This window comes from Lonchura striata, chromosome 19 (genome assembly GCF_050655825.1).
Source record: "Lonchura striata isolate lonStrDom1 chromosome 19, ASM5065582v1, whole genome shotgun sequence".
Taxonomy (NCBI): Eukaryota; Metazoa; Chordata; class Aves; order Passeriformes; family Estrildidae; genus Lonchura; species Lonchura striata.
In genome coordinates this window covers 6566452-6582280 of record NC_140721.1, presented here as the reverse complement: position 1 = coordinate 6582280, position 15829 = coordinate 6566452, and the positions used below count along the sequence as shown (strand labels likewise).

Sequence of the window (15829 nt, the reverse complement as noted above, 5' to 3'; positions counted from 1 at the left end):
CCCCTTATCTGGTCCAGGATGTGCTGGTCCCAGGTAGTGCTGCCACAAAGCCCAGCCCCATCCCAGATTTCCCAGGAAGGAGGTGAAATGGCGGATGGCACCAGTGCCAAAGGGATGGATTGGATGGATTTAATGTGCAGCTGGGTCTAGTGGCTACAGGGAGAGGAAGAGCCAGAAACAACTCTTCAAAATATATCACTCCCCAGGTGACAAGAAACAGCTCTTCAAAAGACATCAGCTCCCATCTGTCAAGGAGCCTGGGGACAATGTACAGCAATGTACAGGGACAATATCCTGCTTCCAAGGTGCCAGCAGCCAGAGCAGGAACAGGCTCCCAGCCAGAGCATCGCTGCTGGCACCTGGGCTGCCCACCAGTGCTGCTGGGAGGAAGGTGACTGTCACCAGCTGGTGGCACCAGCATCCCTGCAGCAGCAGCACAGAGCACAGCAGCTCCTCCCTGCACAGGCTTCACTGAATTGCTGCCATTTCACCTGAGAGGAGAGGCACAGGTTCTGCCTCTCGTCCTTGGGATGAGAGAAGTGGGGCTGCAACTTCGCACATGGTGGACACTGCTAAGTCACCTCTGCTGGCACCATGGCCACAGACACCAAACTCCAGTGGCCAAGCACTGACAGGCAGGAGCCACAACCCCTAGGAGCAGTGTCCTGCCTCCACTGAGATGTGTGTCCCTCCAGCAGAGCTGAGCTTTCCCTCCTGGCTGGATTAATTGTCTGTGGCTCCATGGAGGAGGCTGGTTCCCCAAAGAGACCCACCCCAAGCCCTGAACAGCAGGAAAGCAGAGCAGGGTCTTGCTGTGAGAATGAAGAGTTTATTGGGACCCAGTAGAGATACACAGCAGGAGGGAGGCAAGAGGTGCCTCAGACAGGGAGATGATGTGTCCCAAAAGGAGGACCTTGTTTGACTTCCAGGTGGTCTACTGGAAGCAAGGCACTCTCCTCTCCCACCCTGTCCCCAGGCATAACCAAAGGAAGGGCCTGCCTTCCCCAGGGGATCTGTCACCTCAGTCCCATCCCTGCTGCTCCTGGCTGCAGCCATCAATCCCACCCAGAGACACAAGCACAGCTTCTACAAAAATATCCTTCCCTCCCCCACACCCCCCCACCAAAAAACTGTGAAGAGCGGGCAGGGCTCCCACGGAACTGTTATTGCTCAGTGTGACGGGCGCTCGGACACGGGAACTTAAGGCATCAGGAATAAGTGCACTAGGTGGCCCCTGAGGCTCACTGGCCCAGGCAGTCCTCGGTGACACCCTGGGCAGCCAGCTCTGCCAGCACATTGTCCAGGTAGTTGGGGTCAGGGTAGCCATGGCCACTGAGGTTTGAGTCCATCTCAGTCTTGTGGTGGATCTCGTTCCACACCACCGTGTTGCTCTCGCCCGTGGTGTTGGAGGTGCCCACTGTGAAAATCAGGCGTCTCTTCCAGGCCACCTTCAGGAGCTCCAGGACCTAGAGGGGCAAAGGAAAAACAAAGCTAGGAGCAGCAGCTAGGAGATTTGTGCCATGAATGCAGCTTGTCAGGAGCTTGACAGCTTAAGGGTGGTGTTATCAGGGTGTGATACCTCACCTTCCTGCCCTTCTCGTTGTCTGGTAGGTAGCAATAGCGAGGAAAGCCTCTGGCTGTGTATGGCATGCCAGGGTTGGGGTGCTCCGGGCCCTGCAAGAGATGAGACAGGTTTGTCATGGACATATCCATCTTCCTGTGAATTGGACATCAGCAGCAAGATCTGACACAGGCCCATCCCAAACCAGCTCTTCCACGTAGAGGCAGCAAGGCATTGCTGGTGAGTACGTGTCTGTTGTTCTCAAGGACACATGACTACTACAGATCCTCCAAAAGCAGCTGGGATACAAAGCCAGATGTAAAATCTACCTAAATTCTGGCGAGAGACAGCCCCAAAACGCTGCTTTTTCCATGTGCTCTGGTAACACCTTAAAAAGGCCACACAGCTCAAACCTTTGAAAGTTCACTCCCACCACTGAAACCAACATGAGCTGTGAAACCAGACCACGGGATGCTTCCCACCTTGTGATCATGGGCATCTCCTCCCTGCTTCAGGCAAACACCAGACTTTACTGCAGGTGAACAGCTGGGGCTGCTCAGGGAAAGATCTCTGATGGAGGAGGCCCTCACATGTTGAAGAGCAGCCAGATCAGCTGCTGGCTCCAGGAACCACAGGCTGCTCAGCAAAGGGCTGCCAGCAGGTGCTGCACTGGCTCCCAGGACTTTTCTGGGAGGCTCTCCCAGCTTGTGCTGTCTGCCAGCATGCTGGGCACTCACCTGGATGCCCCTGCTGATGTGATACACAATCCGGATTGTCCCACAGTCCTTGTGTCCTGGGAGGGACTGGGGGAAAGTGGAGACCTCCATCTTCCCTTTGGGCTGGGTACCAGTTTTCTCTCCGTAGATGGTTTTACAGGAGGGGCACTGCAAACTGCCATCCTGCCAGGGGAGAGAAGCCACATCAGAGCTCCCCAGCACAGCCACCTGCAGGCAGGGCTGCTGAGATGGGCCAGCTCAGTACCTTGTTCCCGTTGGAGTACATGGCCAGCATGCAGAGCATGTGGAAGGAGTGCTGGCAGTTCCTCAGGCGGCCGACTGCCTCCGGCCTGATGGTGCTGGACTGGCAGGAGTCGCTGTAGCCCGAGGGGGAGGACAGCTTCTCCATGCAGATCATGCAGTCCTGCAGGAGAAAGCACCACGTGTGTGAGCACAGGCTGGTCCTGAGGACTGGCACACCAAGGAAGCCATCAAGGAGATGCTTCAGGAAGATTTGCCTTCAGCCCTTCAGCTTTAATTGAGATTTAAGGACACAGAGACAGGTTTCCTTATATGGCTGGTATTGCTCCACTCCACTTCCTGCATTGTCCAGGAGGTGGAGAGCTGGCATCAGTCAAAGAGAACAGTATGGCTACATCCTGCTTCTCTGCAAAGGAGCTCCAATGCAGGGATTGATCTCTAGTTTTGACCTCTCAGCGCTGAGACCAAAACCAAACTCCATCCTCCAAAGGAAATGGGGGCACTGTCAGGATGAGCTATTCCACCCACACTGAGCCTTCCTCACAGTCCTCTGATGAGGACAAGTCACCTGCTGTCACATGTGAACTTCAGGCAGTGCTGAGGACTCTCCACCTCACATCAACAGTGCCACTGCAAGCAGCACCATGCACCACACCAGACACCCATGGAGGCATGGCCCTTGGGCACTGCTGTGGCTTCCTTGGCACCCCAGTGAACTGGGCAAGCTGCAGTTGCTTCACTGTCCTCTTACCTCATCAGCAGGAGCACCCTTCAGCTCTTCCAGGTATTTCTTCACCACGGATTCTGGCTCTGTTGGAGTGGCTGCACAAGGAGAGATGAGACAGACAAGTCAGAGACTGCATGGTACGATGGCCCATGTGGGGTGAGCTAGAGAGAAGGCAGACAAGCAGGTCACTGGCCAGGATGCCAAGGAGAAAGGTCAGGGTTAGAAGGGGAGAACAGAACACTCCAACAGATCCCTACAAGCCCAGCAAAGGCTTTGCTTTGAGCCATGGCTCCCACCAGGGCTGTGAGTGTAGCTGGTGTGCTCCTGTTCTTGTCACACACCCCAAGTGACACCAGGCACATCCCAGATGGACTTTCTGTGCACAGCAGAAGACAGCTGGGATCAAACCCAGCAGCCTTGATGGGACAGAGGATCACACAGTCTGTGTTGTCAAAGGAGGAAAAAAGGCATTGCCACACCACCCCAGCTGGTGCCCAGCAAGGAAACCCAGCAACACTCTGAGCTTCAGGCCCAGTTTTGAACACAGCACAATGAGCTCCACATCCTTAACATGAAACAGTGGCCTTGGTCCTGAGCTTCCACACCCTCACACCTGGCAAGACACAGCACAAGTTACCAGGTGTATAAAATAAACCAGCTTTCAACATGAACCCTATCTGCAGCATGAGACAGTATCTTTGCATCTTCCCAAATATAATCCCTGGTCCCATCCACCCAGGCACAGAGACCTGAGCAGCCCACCAGCCTGGTCCCTGGAGGCATTATGGGATGAAGCAACAAACATCACACAACACCAAGAGCAAATTACCACTGAGTGCATCCACTGTCACCTCAACTTCCAGCCCATCCTCCTGGAGCTGCCTAGCAAGGCTTGGCTTAAGCCAGGAGCACCCCATACCTCTGGCAAGGCACCTGGTCCTTACCAGGCTTCAGGCCTGCCACAGGAGCTGCCAGGCTTTTCCACCAGCCTGGGAAAAGAAACATTTGCACAAGTGATGTTACAACTCCACCTGGCAGGAGGCAAAGAGAGATCAGACACTTTGCTTGGGGGAATCTCATCCTTCCTTCTTGAATCCACTTCTGGGGGACACTAGGAGAAAGCAATGCTGTGACAAACAGGCTGGCCAAAGCATAGCTCTCCCTTCTCCAACTCCATCCTGTCCAGGAGGATGCTTTAGCATGGAGAGCACTGCTGCTCCCAACTCCATGCTCCCAGGAGGACACACGTGGACCAGCCAGGGATCAGAGCTACAGCTGAACCTGCATGACCCATCTTCAGCTCTCCCCATCCATTCTGGGGCCTTGAGGGAAGACAGAGGGTTCACAAGCACTGGCTCTGTGGTTCAAGAAGTTGCACACCAAGAGACAGCCACTGGAGCTGTTATTCCAATCCAAAAATCCACGTCTGTCACGAGCAGGAAGGAGGGGGTGCTATTTTCTGGATAACCACTTTTCATGGAGAGACAAACATGAAACAGAAGGGAAGGACTGCTCATGTGCCACAAATGGTGTTGAACCTCTGCCTGGATGGCACAGATCCTCTACCAGGTAGAAGTCCCTCATTCCCTAGAACAGCATGGAAGAGAGGAAGGCAGAGCATCAACATCCTTTAGCTAAGAAGGCTGAGGAACTGTGGGCTGGACTCTCCTAAGTGAAAACACAGTCATTAAGATGAGTTATTTTCAGAAGGGGATTCCTGGCCAACCTGAAACCCGTGATTTCTGCCAGCAGCAGCAGGAGGAAAGGATGGCTGAGCACACAGAGCAAGAAGAGGAAGCCGGAGGTGAAGGATGTTCACTCCAAGTGCCAGTGCTGGGCAGGAGGGATGCCTGACATCTCAGCCAGAGCAGGGCTGTGAGGACCAATCTCTGGAGATCCCAAGCCAGATAGGCGACAACAGGATTAAGCATTAAGCCAAAGAACAACACAGAAGCAGATGTTTTCCTCTTCAGGGGCCAAAATCCCCTGAAAATGCATTTCCAAGAACTGTCCCAAGAGCAGGAAACAGGGAGGAGCCTGGGCAAGCCTCAGGCTTCCACCTTTGAGGCCAAGGGCTCAGCAGTGCCAGGAGCTGCTTCAAGGCCTCATCACCAGATCTCACAGGGGACCTGGCTCCTTGTCTTGTCTTTTCCAAAAGAAATTCCAGGAATTCTCTGCTGGGACCTTGCTTGCATGCAGAGGATCAAGAGGTAGGAATGAGTCTGAAGGGGATGTGATCAGTCTGAGCTGTCCCAGCTCACTGTGCCTGAAACTCCCCAGCTGAGTGTTCTGTCACATCCAGCTGGCAAAGACAGGGTGGCACTTCCCACGTGTGGCACTTGGAATCAGTCCCTGGAGACCTTCATGGCCCTAGAGGAGATGGAGGTTTCAGCTTCTCCTGCTTCACAGGTTTCAGAAAGAGTGCTGTGGGCAGGACTAGCTATTATCCCCCTTAAGGCCATCCACTCCCACGATGATCACTGTGTTCTCATCCTTGTGGATCCTGTGCTGCCTGGCAGACAGACAGACAGACTGACCACCAAGTCCTTCTCCACCCAACCTGCATTTTCCAGGTGGCTCTTTCTGAAGTGACCTTCTTGTCTCCTCTGGCTTTGGGCTGGAGGAAGAAAAGCCAAAAAGATGCACAGCCAAGGTGAAGACAGCAAGGGAAGGGAGCAGGGACAAGTGTTACACCAGCAGCAACACCTGCCCAGCACTTGGCAGAAAGCCCCAGCTCACCTGCTCCCACCTGCACAGCAGATCCGAGCAGCTTTAGAGCAAGCAGTTCAGCTTGTTCAGGGTGGTGGGGGTTGCCCCTTCCACAGAATGCCTCGTGACTTTTCTTCTCTGGAGCAGCTCCAAGGAACAAAGAGATAACTGACTCAAGAACTGGCCAGGCTCATTCAAACGAAATCGATGAAAGGAGACAAAAATTCTGGTGCAGAGCTGGATGACAGTGAGACAGGAAAGGCCTTGGGATTTTGGGCATTACACCACTTCACCAGCTGGCATTAGGATGGAGCTGGGGGAACCAAACAGGCAGAAGGTGATGCAGCCCTCAGCTGCCCTGAGGAAACCCATGCCTGATGGATTTGCACTGTGGCATCTGCAATCTGTCCCTGTCTCTTTGCTGTGACGATGCTCTAATGCATTTAGAGCCACCAAAGCTGCCTGGAGAGAGAAAGGATTAGGCAGCCTGGTATTTTAGAAAAATCCCCCCCCAGCTGCAAGGATTTCAAAGTCCAGTCCCAAAGAAGGGACTTTTGATGCTGAGAGCTCTTTTTCAGGAAGGGTAGCAAAGTCCACATGGCTTTCCTTGGGCAGACCAGCTTGTCTGGCTGGCCATATCCCAGCAGCACAGGGGGAGCCAGGAGGCAGCTGGGACCATGGCACGAGCTACGTATGCTCCAACACATGAATCACTTCCTTACAGGGCTGTTTATTCCATAAAAGTGTTTGCCTCCAAATCTTTGTTCTGGCCATCCCCTGGGATCATCAAAGCTTGGTCAGTCCCCAGAGTCTTCTGGATTCAATAGTGGATTGAAAATGGACTGGAAGAATCGACCAGTGCCATTTATCACCAGCTGGCACAGAGCTGTGCTACATTTATCCAGGATGCCAAAAAATGTTTACCATTCTTTCTTTTACAAAGAGAGGAATATCAAATTGTTTTTAATGCTTCCCCTTCCTCCCTGTAGATAATTATCTGCTTGCTGCAGCAAGGGCTTTCCATGGGCAACATTTCACAGATGTGTTTTGAATCCTTGCACAGCAACCAAATACTTGCATCAGTAATATCTCCTTCTGTAGCCCAAAACAAGCCATATGGTTTCCAGCAGACTTTTTTTTATACCCTCTACAGGCCAGACACTGGTTGTTCCTAGTTATTGCCATGGACAGTCACACAGCTCCCATCACCTCTGCTCCATGGACTTGGAAAAGCTGCACCTACAGATTTCTCCATATTCAGCATTTCAGCAGGATAATCCAGTAACCAGGCTGCTCTGGTCAGAGCATCCCTGTTTCTGCAGCCTGTCTCCTTCAGCAGATGTTTCCCCATGGGAATAGCAAGATCTCCCAGCTCTGAGGGACTCCCCAGTCCCACAGGCACTGGCACAGTCTGTACATCCAGCTGCAGGTGGATGGCAAGGAAGGATGAGCATGCTCCTCTCCTTCCTCACTGCAGCACCTGCAGTGACTGCCCTTCCCAGAGAGGAGGATGTGCAGGGAAACCTCCTCACCAGGTAAAAGTGGCTAACAAGTGACACAGCAGACCCAGGCAGTCCCTGGAGGTCCTTGGAAAGGCTGGGGAGCCCTGTGGTGGCCTGCAGCATGCAGCTGCTCCAAGCAGCACTTGGAGAGAGCAGGACAAGCCACTTGTCTTCCTGCCTCCCAGCCAGCAGTCAGGTCCCAGCAGTGCTGGCACGGGGCAGCGAGTGGCTGCAGCATCCCAATCCATGGGGATGGCAGAGGCTGCCAGGCCCCGTGCCAGCATGGAGAGCACAGAACCTGCCCAGAAACTACGGCTTCCCCAAGCCCTGCAGCACCTGGCTGTGCCAGAGACATCCCTGCCAGAGCAGCAACAACGCTAACGAGTCCTGACTAATTAGCGCCTCTGTTTAACACACCCCAGCTATTGACAGAGCCAGCTGCAATTCCACCAGCCCTGCATCACCCCCTGTGGAGCCAGGGCTGGCAGCAGCAGGAGGGAGGGAGAAGGGGCTCAGCAGGAGCACAGTGCACCCACCACCAGCTGGTTGTGGTCAGTGCAATGCTGGGGCTAGTCCTGGATGCAGAGCTCTTGCTTGAGCTCTCCATGATGCAAAATCCTAAAGGGAAGTGGCAAAGAACAGACCATGCAGAAATTCAGGGCATAAATGAGCCCATCTCTCTCTGTTGGCAGCATCAGGGTCTGTGAAGGGAAAGAACAGTCTGGCCAAAAGTCAGGCTCAGTACCTGCACTGCAGAATAAAGTTCCTAAGCCCTGAGGGGTGTTGTACAAACACAGCTTGTTCCTAGAAGGGACTGAACACCATTATGCATCCCAGAAGTGAGGCACTCCACAGGGGCATCCCAGCACCCACTGACAGTAATCCTGCTTTTTAAAATAAGAGGGGGGATTTTAACACCCAAAACCACTGAAAGGCTCCTCTTCTCATGGGTCAGTGTAGGAGAGGGCTGATCTCAAGCCTCCTCTGCAGCACATCCTGGGCAGGATGAGGACAGCTGGGACAAATCCTGCCATGCTGGATGGGAGAAGGAGATGCTTGATGTCCCTTTCCCATTCCATCCCTCCTGTTGGTGCTGCCTCTCTGCTCCTCCGGAGGTGTCCCAGCCCCAGCAGGTGGCATTGCAGAGCTGGCAGGGAGGTGACAGCAGCCCTGGGGCTGAGCCAGCGCTGAGGAACTGAAGAAGTGATGCTGATGGGGTGCACAGATACAGCTGTGGGACACCCAATGCGGTGTGTGCTGCTCTCACCTCCCAGCCCATGTCCCACCTTCCCATGCCCTGCATTGCTGCTGTCCCACGATGCCAGGGAGGGTCAGATGCTGGGAGCAGACAGCACCTGGACCAACAAACAGCACAGAGGAAAAGGCAGCAGCCAGCCAGGTTGTGTCTGTGGCCACCCTGTGACCTAAATACAGCTGTTTCATGTCACTAAGCCACAGCAGGTGACCAGCATCAGTGCAGGCCTGGCCCTCGTTGGTCTGGGCTCCAGTGCCTCTTGGAAGGGTCTGGCCTCCCTACAGCTCCCTTTTGGCACTGTTTCCAGGGCATCCCCACCACCCAGCCCTCACTCCTGCCCTTGCATGCTGCCCATGCCCGGAGTGAAGCACCAGGAGCCACATAACCCCAGCACACTGCCAGCTGGCTCCATGGAGCAGGATCCTCATCCAGCCCCTCTGCCACCCACCTCTGCTCAGCTCTTCTCCTTCACCTCCCATTTTCCTTTGCTCCTCCTGTTCTTTGCTGCTTCTCCTGCTGCCCCTGCTTTCTCCTCCCCCTTGATCACACATCCTACTCCACATTTGCTTTCTCACTCCTTCTCACAGCTCTCTCCATAATGCATTTCCATAAAATACCTCCCTCCTCATTTCATTTCTATTTTCCTTCCTGCCTCCTTCAGACAGCTTTGGAGCTCACATACTCCAAAGAGAGATAAAGGTACGACAAATCTCTCTAGACAGGCACATGCCTCTTCCTCTCCAGGTCTGGGCTCTTTCCTTTCTTAAATGTAGAGATCTGTGTTGAACATGTCCAGTCCCCACCTGGCTCATCCAGAGCGGGGCATGCTGTAGGTTAGGTGGTGGTTGACACCCCTGTGCCAAGGCTGGCAAACAACCTCTACAGCTACACCAGGCTGGATTCACACCTACCCCTGCAGAGTCCCAGGCACACGGATGGGATCCAGGCTCTCAGCTGGGAGCCACAGGCTCTGTGCAGGTGAGGAGTGCCAGAGATATGAAGAGGAGAAATGAAAGCCCTGCCCTGGAGAAGGCTCCACTCAGCAAGTGAGCTGAAGGAATCCATCCCTTCCTGCCAGTGCACATCCACCTGAGAATGCTCCACTTCACTCCCTTCCACCCCAGACTGAGGTGGAGAGAACAAATCCTCTGCAATTTGACCTCAAAAGGCCTGCACAACTCAGGGGTCTGCTTGTCTGGGAGGTCCTTGTCATCCTATGACTCAATCATGACAAGCATGGCTCACTAGCAAATCTTCTCTGTGGAGAACATATGGATTTGATGTTCTTCCTAATGGTTCCTCAGCTCTCAGACTCGTTCCACCAAGAATTCAGAAGGTCCTGGTATGTGGACACTCCCCATGTGGGTGTAGCAGGATCACAGGGGAGGCTGGAGTCTGACATGCAGAGCACAGATCTGTTCCAGCTTTCATTTTGTGTGGAAACAAGCTGACCACACCTTCTTTACCATGTTATTTTAGAGCCTGTCAGAGACACTGCAGTTCAAGGGAGATGTGTCCTGCTTCTCCCCTCGCTGGGATGAACATCATCAGTCAAACCAGAAGAGCCACGAGGGTTGGGGGGGAGAGACAAGAGGAAAAGAGGGATGCAGAGAGATAAAGAAAAGGAGATGGAAGCAAATATCAGAGTTTGAGCAGGAACTACCTTTCTTGGACACTTTCCTCCCCTCCTTAACTGAGCTGTGTTTTTTAGTGGCCTTATGGGTGCTGGCAGCTTGCGGCACACGGGTGAGGTACACGGGCAGTCCGGCGGCTGACATCAGAATAGCTGTCATGCCTACAGTGGGTACGAGGTCAACATGCAGGAAGGAAACAATGGGGAAACACATTCATTAAAAAAAAAAAAAAAACCTTTAACCTTTCAAAGAAAATCAAAATAAAGTAAAATAAAATAAAACCCAAGCCCTTAGTTCTGAGGGCGTAAAACATCTGAGAAGTAACAGGGTTGGAGTCAGCACAAGGAGAGGATCTGGAGGTTTTCAGAGGGAGGAGCCCAGGCAGTGAATTAAGGGGGGGAAATGTGGGCACATGTCTTGTCTGTGACCCTTTGTGCTGGTGTGTAAAGAGGACCTTCCTCTCTGGGCTTCAGGGCTCCTCAGGCACCGAGCCTGCTGTGGTGCCAAGTTCTCCTGCTGACCAGAGCCCTGGAAGCAGCCCTGAAGGATGAAGGGCATCACCTGTAACCCCTAAAGGTCCTGCTCAGCTGCTCCCCACTAAAGCCACACATTTCAACAGTGTCACACTGAACTAATCCCCCTTCAAACACCAGGGCAGAGCTGCCCCACACAGCCCCCACAACCTCTCCTCCCTGCACTCTTGTTTTCCCTTGCTCCCAGCAGCAATGCAATCCTCATCCTCCCCCATCCCAGCCAGCTGTATCCATGGGATGCAGTTTGATAAAACTAATGAATCATTAAAAAGGACAGCTATTCCCTGAAGGTAAAATTGGCACACAGAAAGCTACAGGACTGATCACGCTGATCTGAGATGATGTTTGCCTATGAAATCCAGGCTGGTTACAAATCATTACATTTCCAAGGTACCATACTGCTCTCACACTTACATCCAATAGAATACCCGATTTTGGTTTCCCAAGAGCAACTTCCCACCTGCAACCAGCACCAGAAACAAGAAAAAAAAGCTTATAGTTGCAAACCAACAGCAGAAAACCTAAAAGCTAGCATTTCCCCAGAAATCCCCTCTGAGGGCAGACACACAAACCACATCCTAATGCTACAGACATTCCTGCTCAGTAATGCATGGCCAAAGATGAGATTTCCAAGCATTTTATTTTTGCAAGCCTCTATTCAGTCATATGGAGAAAGGAAGATTCTAGAGCACATTTGTTCAGGACAAAAATGAGGCACCGTGCCCACACATGACTGAAAAATCAAGTTATGATGGGAAGCATCAGCTTTGTGTGCAAGTGGTAAGACTATTTTCTGCCTCAAATATGCAACCAGTCAAGAACGTGTGTCCTGTGACTGCAAATCCCCTGTGCAAAGTCTGTGTCAGTGCTTCACAAGCAGAATTACTCCTACACTGTGCTGACCACAATTTGTACCTCCTTTTCCTAAGGTCTGAGCACAAATATTCCAGAAGCTGTTCAACTCTTTTCTTGACAGCCACAGTTGAATGTTTTTACTAAAACTTTCCCATCTAAGGGCCAAAAGACAGAAAGGGTTTCACCAGAGAGGGAGTGGGACAGATATGGAGGAAAAAGTTTCCCCAGGGTTACCAAGAACTTCTGGAAGAGCTGGGCTGAGCACAAGACCAGGCTGCCCAATGGATGGTGAAATGCACTTCCAAATGGAAATAGGTAACCAGGCAGCAATGGATCACCCTCAGAGGGATCCGGATCTAGAGTTCTCCCAGCTCCCAGGAGCTGCAGAGCCAGAGGAGAACCTCCAAAACATACAAAGACTGGGTTAGTACCCCTTGCCCTACTGGCAGCACCAGGCACAACCAAGGAGAGTTCATCAGACCCAGAAATTTCACCACCAAAGTAACTCCCTTTAAATCCTAACTAAAGGCCACAAGCCTATTGCAAGTTCTCAACCCAAAGTCAGCAGCCCACCACTCCCAGGGAGCATTAAAGAAGAGCTTAAATGTCCCCAGAACAAAAGCTACTTGTTTTTTTCATGAGTGCAGCTGAGACCCAAAGCCCAGCAGCAGCACCAAAGCTGCCCCCTGCACCTTTCAGGTCCTTTTCCCTTCCAGCAGGGAACAGTCAGAGGTATTCCAAGAAGAGCAGCAGCTCTCCAGAGAGGCTGGAGGAACAATATTCTTGAGAGACAGGGAAGGTCTCCCTCCACAGCTGGGGAAATCATCTCATCTGACCCCACTGAGGCTGCACAATACTATTCCTAGAACTGGTGCAGAAAAGGAGCAGGAAAGTTGTCTCTAAAAAAGCTGTTTCTAAGCACTGCAACAGCGCTGATGGCACAGACTGACATTTGAAAAGCGAGTCCAAAGACTAACAGGGATTATCACCACCCACGCACAGCTGTCTGATAGGCAAATGCAAAATTAATGTGTTCTTCTGAAGAGATCAATACTGTCTTGCTAACATTAGCAGGCAGAGCCCAGAAAAAAGAGAAAACAGAAGCACAGGCTGAACAACTGGCTTCAGATTCTCAATGGCAGAGGGCAACAAAATTCAGACCAAACAAAAAGCAGGAGCCACAGAACCTCAGGTGAGCTCAGATAGTCTGTAACACAGCCCCCTTGTACCTAGAATAAGATGTCTAAAACTGTCTGCCAGCAACATGAATCATCACAAAACAAAAACCAATCAAAAATCCACCATTTGTTCCACAAACTTTCTTTTGTTTTTCTGAGCTGCATACCCATCTACTACTCCACACAGACCCCAACTCAACATTCTCCTATCTTACACCTTTTCTTGACCAATGTAAGTGGGAAATCACCTTTTCTTAGCCAATTTTAAACCTTCTGCTGCCTTAGGAGCTATGTGCAATGAATCATCTTCTGCAGATTCAAGTCAAGAGAGCATTCAAAAAGGTTCTGGTGCTACATTGCTCTGCTGCCTTATGTCAACCCCCAGCAGCAATGATGCCTTTAAAGTTCAAATACAATACTGGAAATCTCAGCATTATTAATCCTCCCACAAGTTTGGGGACTGCAGTCTCCAGGAAGAGACATCCTTAACCCAGGCCTTAGGCTGGACTGTGTTTTCCTACAAGGTGCCAAAATAATACAAAATAATAATAACACATCACATCTGCAAATTGAGTTGCTAATTCTCACAACAATTTCAAGTCAGAACCTGTTCCAGGCATCTGTGGAGTTATGCCAGGAGCAAGTGTAGCCCTGGACCTGGATAAATTCTTACTGAATACAAGTTGCAACATGACAAGTTTGCCCAGACCAAGATCTGCTTTGGATATGTTCCTGTGAGAGTTCCTGCTCTCACTAGCCAGTCCAGGAGCTTGAAAAATATTATTTTTTATATTCCTACTTTCCACTGGGCTCTGGGTTTCTTTTCTGCAAGGACTGCAGGAGGGAGGAGACAGAAAGCCTTACAAAGAATCCTTTGGGATCTGATCTGATTCTATGTGTGCAATAACCACATGCAGAACTGCCTTTTTTTCCTCTTGCTCAAAGCCTGTTATTTGGCCAGAAATACAACATTAGTGGCTCCTTGGGGTAAAATTATTTTCACTAGAGCTATGACAACATCCACCAACTTTTTTCAGCCTGCTGTGTAAATAAGGGACTTTTTGTAATATCCTGTGCAGAAGCTGAGCACAGGAAAAACAGCCTGACATTATGTAATGAGTGTTAGCCACGCAGTCACTCACACCCAGCCCAACATGCCCCTCTGGCCACTGACCTGGATTTGCACAGGCCTCAGACTGGTACAGGGCAGGGCTTCCCTTCAGAAAATGTGAGATCTCAGAAAAGCATTGCTAATTTGTACATTTATATCCACCAGCAAAATCAGTATGGTTAGTACATCCCCAAATGCACCAGCTCCTGGAATCATGCAAACAAGAAGCACCCAATTTTATTTAACAAAAAGCTCCTTTTCAGACTTCATCTTAAACATAGCATTAGAAGGGCCTTTATATGAGCACCTTGCCACCCCTCAGCTCCCAGGCACAGCAGCTAAAATCCATTATTCCCAGGAAATGCCAGCCCAGCTGATCCTCAAACACCAACACTGCGGTTAAACACTTTGCTTAGACCTGTTTGGCATTTCAGTGTACTGATCAAATAGTTGAGGGAAAAGAAAAAGCTTAAAAGACAAGTTTCCACATGCACTTTGAAGTATTAAAATAGCAGAAAGCAAGGAAAAATTATACTTTTTTTTTTTTTTTGGTAGAAAACATGGTTTTAAAGCCAGCTTCATGATTTCTGGGATCCCAAGAGGTGCTTTCAGATGATGTGGGGTTATCAGTGTTACAAATCCCCAAGCACCCATCACACAAACAAAACCCAGCTTCTAATTCAGACTCACAGGACTTCTCATCTCCTGTTTAGCCACCAGAAGTTCCCTTTGCATCCAAGAGATGCACCTGCAGCATTTCTCAATATCACCCATGAGATTTAGGGGTTGTATCTGCCCAGCTTCAAATCAGAGCCAAAGCTGCCGAGATGCCAGGGGATGAAGATTGAGACATTTCCCCCCCAAAAAAAAACTTCCTTCATTTACATCTGAGACTTCTCTCCCCGCCACAACATTGTCTCCCCAGCCTTCTCCACTGATGTTGTAGGAAGCAGTCATGCAGTGGGGACTGAAAAAACAAAAGGAGCCCAGTTTGTGTTAGAGAATAACCTGAATAATGAGTAACCTGGACACCATCAGCAGGATTTTAATTATGAACAAAATATCACTTCCCAGAAGAGGTTCTAAAAACAGAGAGCAGGGCATAAAGGGGAAGAAGGTGTCCCTGAAGACCCAGCCAATTAATATTTCAGCAAAACTCTTCCTTTTTACCAGAACTCCATTGCTTGCTTTTCACCAGAAATATCCCCAGAGATTTACTTTCTTCCACTCCCTAATTAACTTGTATTAATCTTTCCTCTGCTTCTATGTGACTTTGAGGACTCAAATTCAGATGTCTCTCCTCCCTTGCACATCTGAGGTGTGGGACACCTGGCAGCAGGCAGCACAGCACCCAAAGCTGTGTTGTGTGAAGACCTGGATCTGAAGGAGACCCTGGCTGCAGGGAGCTCCTAGTGCACTTCCCTACATCCCCTTGTGCCTCGTGCTGGCTGCCTCAGGGAAAAGTAAAGAATATTAAAATGAGTAATTATCCCTTCTTTTACACCCCCAGACTGCAACAACAGAGATAGCAATTACAACTGTAACCATCTTATTGTATTAAATGGTGGCAAATGGTTTATTCTGTTGGGACTTCCTGCTGCCTTTTCCATCTAAACGTGGCACCAAAGGCATGAACAGACTGCACATGGAGAATGAGATCACAGGTAACAACATTAACACAGCCTGGATTTATCAGCTTTATTTGCCTTTATGTGATAATGTACCTAATTACACACAGTCAGTGCTAACAGGCAGGGCATGAAAGGCAGAGCTGTCACAAGCAAGGG

The 15829-nt window shown here is 50.7% G+C and overlaps 1 protein-coding gene across 6 annotated transcripts in view; it reads right to left on the bottom strand.

Moving 5' to 3' along the window:
• Nucleotides 1-809: 809 nt before the first annotated feature.
• Nucleotides 810-15829, bottom strand: part of DTX2 (deltex E3 ubiquitin ligase 2) — a 34398-nt gene continuing 19378 nt past the window's right edge. For 3 of the 6 annotated variants that reach the window (XM_021550933.3, XM_085557538.1, XM_085557537.1), the window contains exons 5-10: nucleotides 10395-10526; nucleotides 3290-3360; nucleotides 2543-2701; nucleotides 2299-2460; nucleotides 1585-1674; nucleotides 810-1466 (exon numbers count right to left, since the gene is read on the bottom strand). In XM_021550933.3, the coding sequence (XP_021406608.2) occupies nucleotides 1242-1466; nucleotides 1585-1674; nucleotides 2299-2460; nucleotides 2543-2701; nucleotides 3290-3360; nucleotides 10395-10526 (839 nt within the window). In that variant the 3' untranslated portion in view covers nucleotides 810-1241. Of the gene's footprint in view, nucleotides 1467-1584; nucleotides 1675-2298; nucleotides 2461-2542; nucleotides 2702-3289; nucleotides 3361-4209; nucleotides 4297-10394; nucleotides 10527-15829 lie in introns of all 6 variants that reach the window. The other 3 variants (XM_021550934.3, XM_085557540.1, XM_085557541.1) reach the window with 2 other exon arrangements.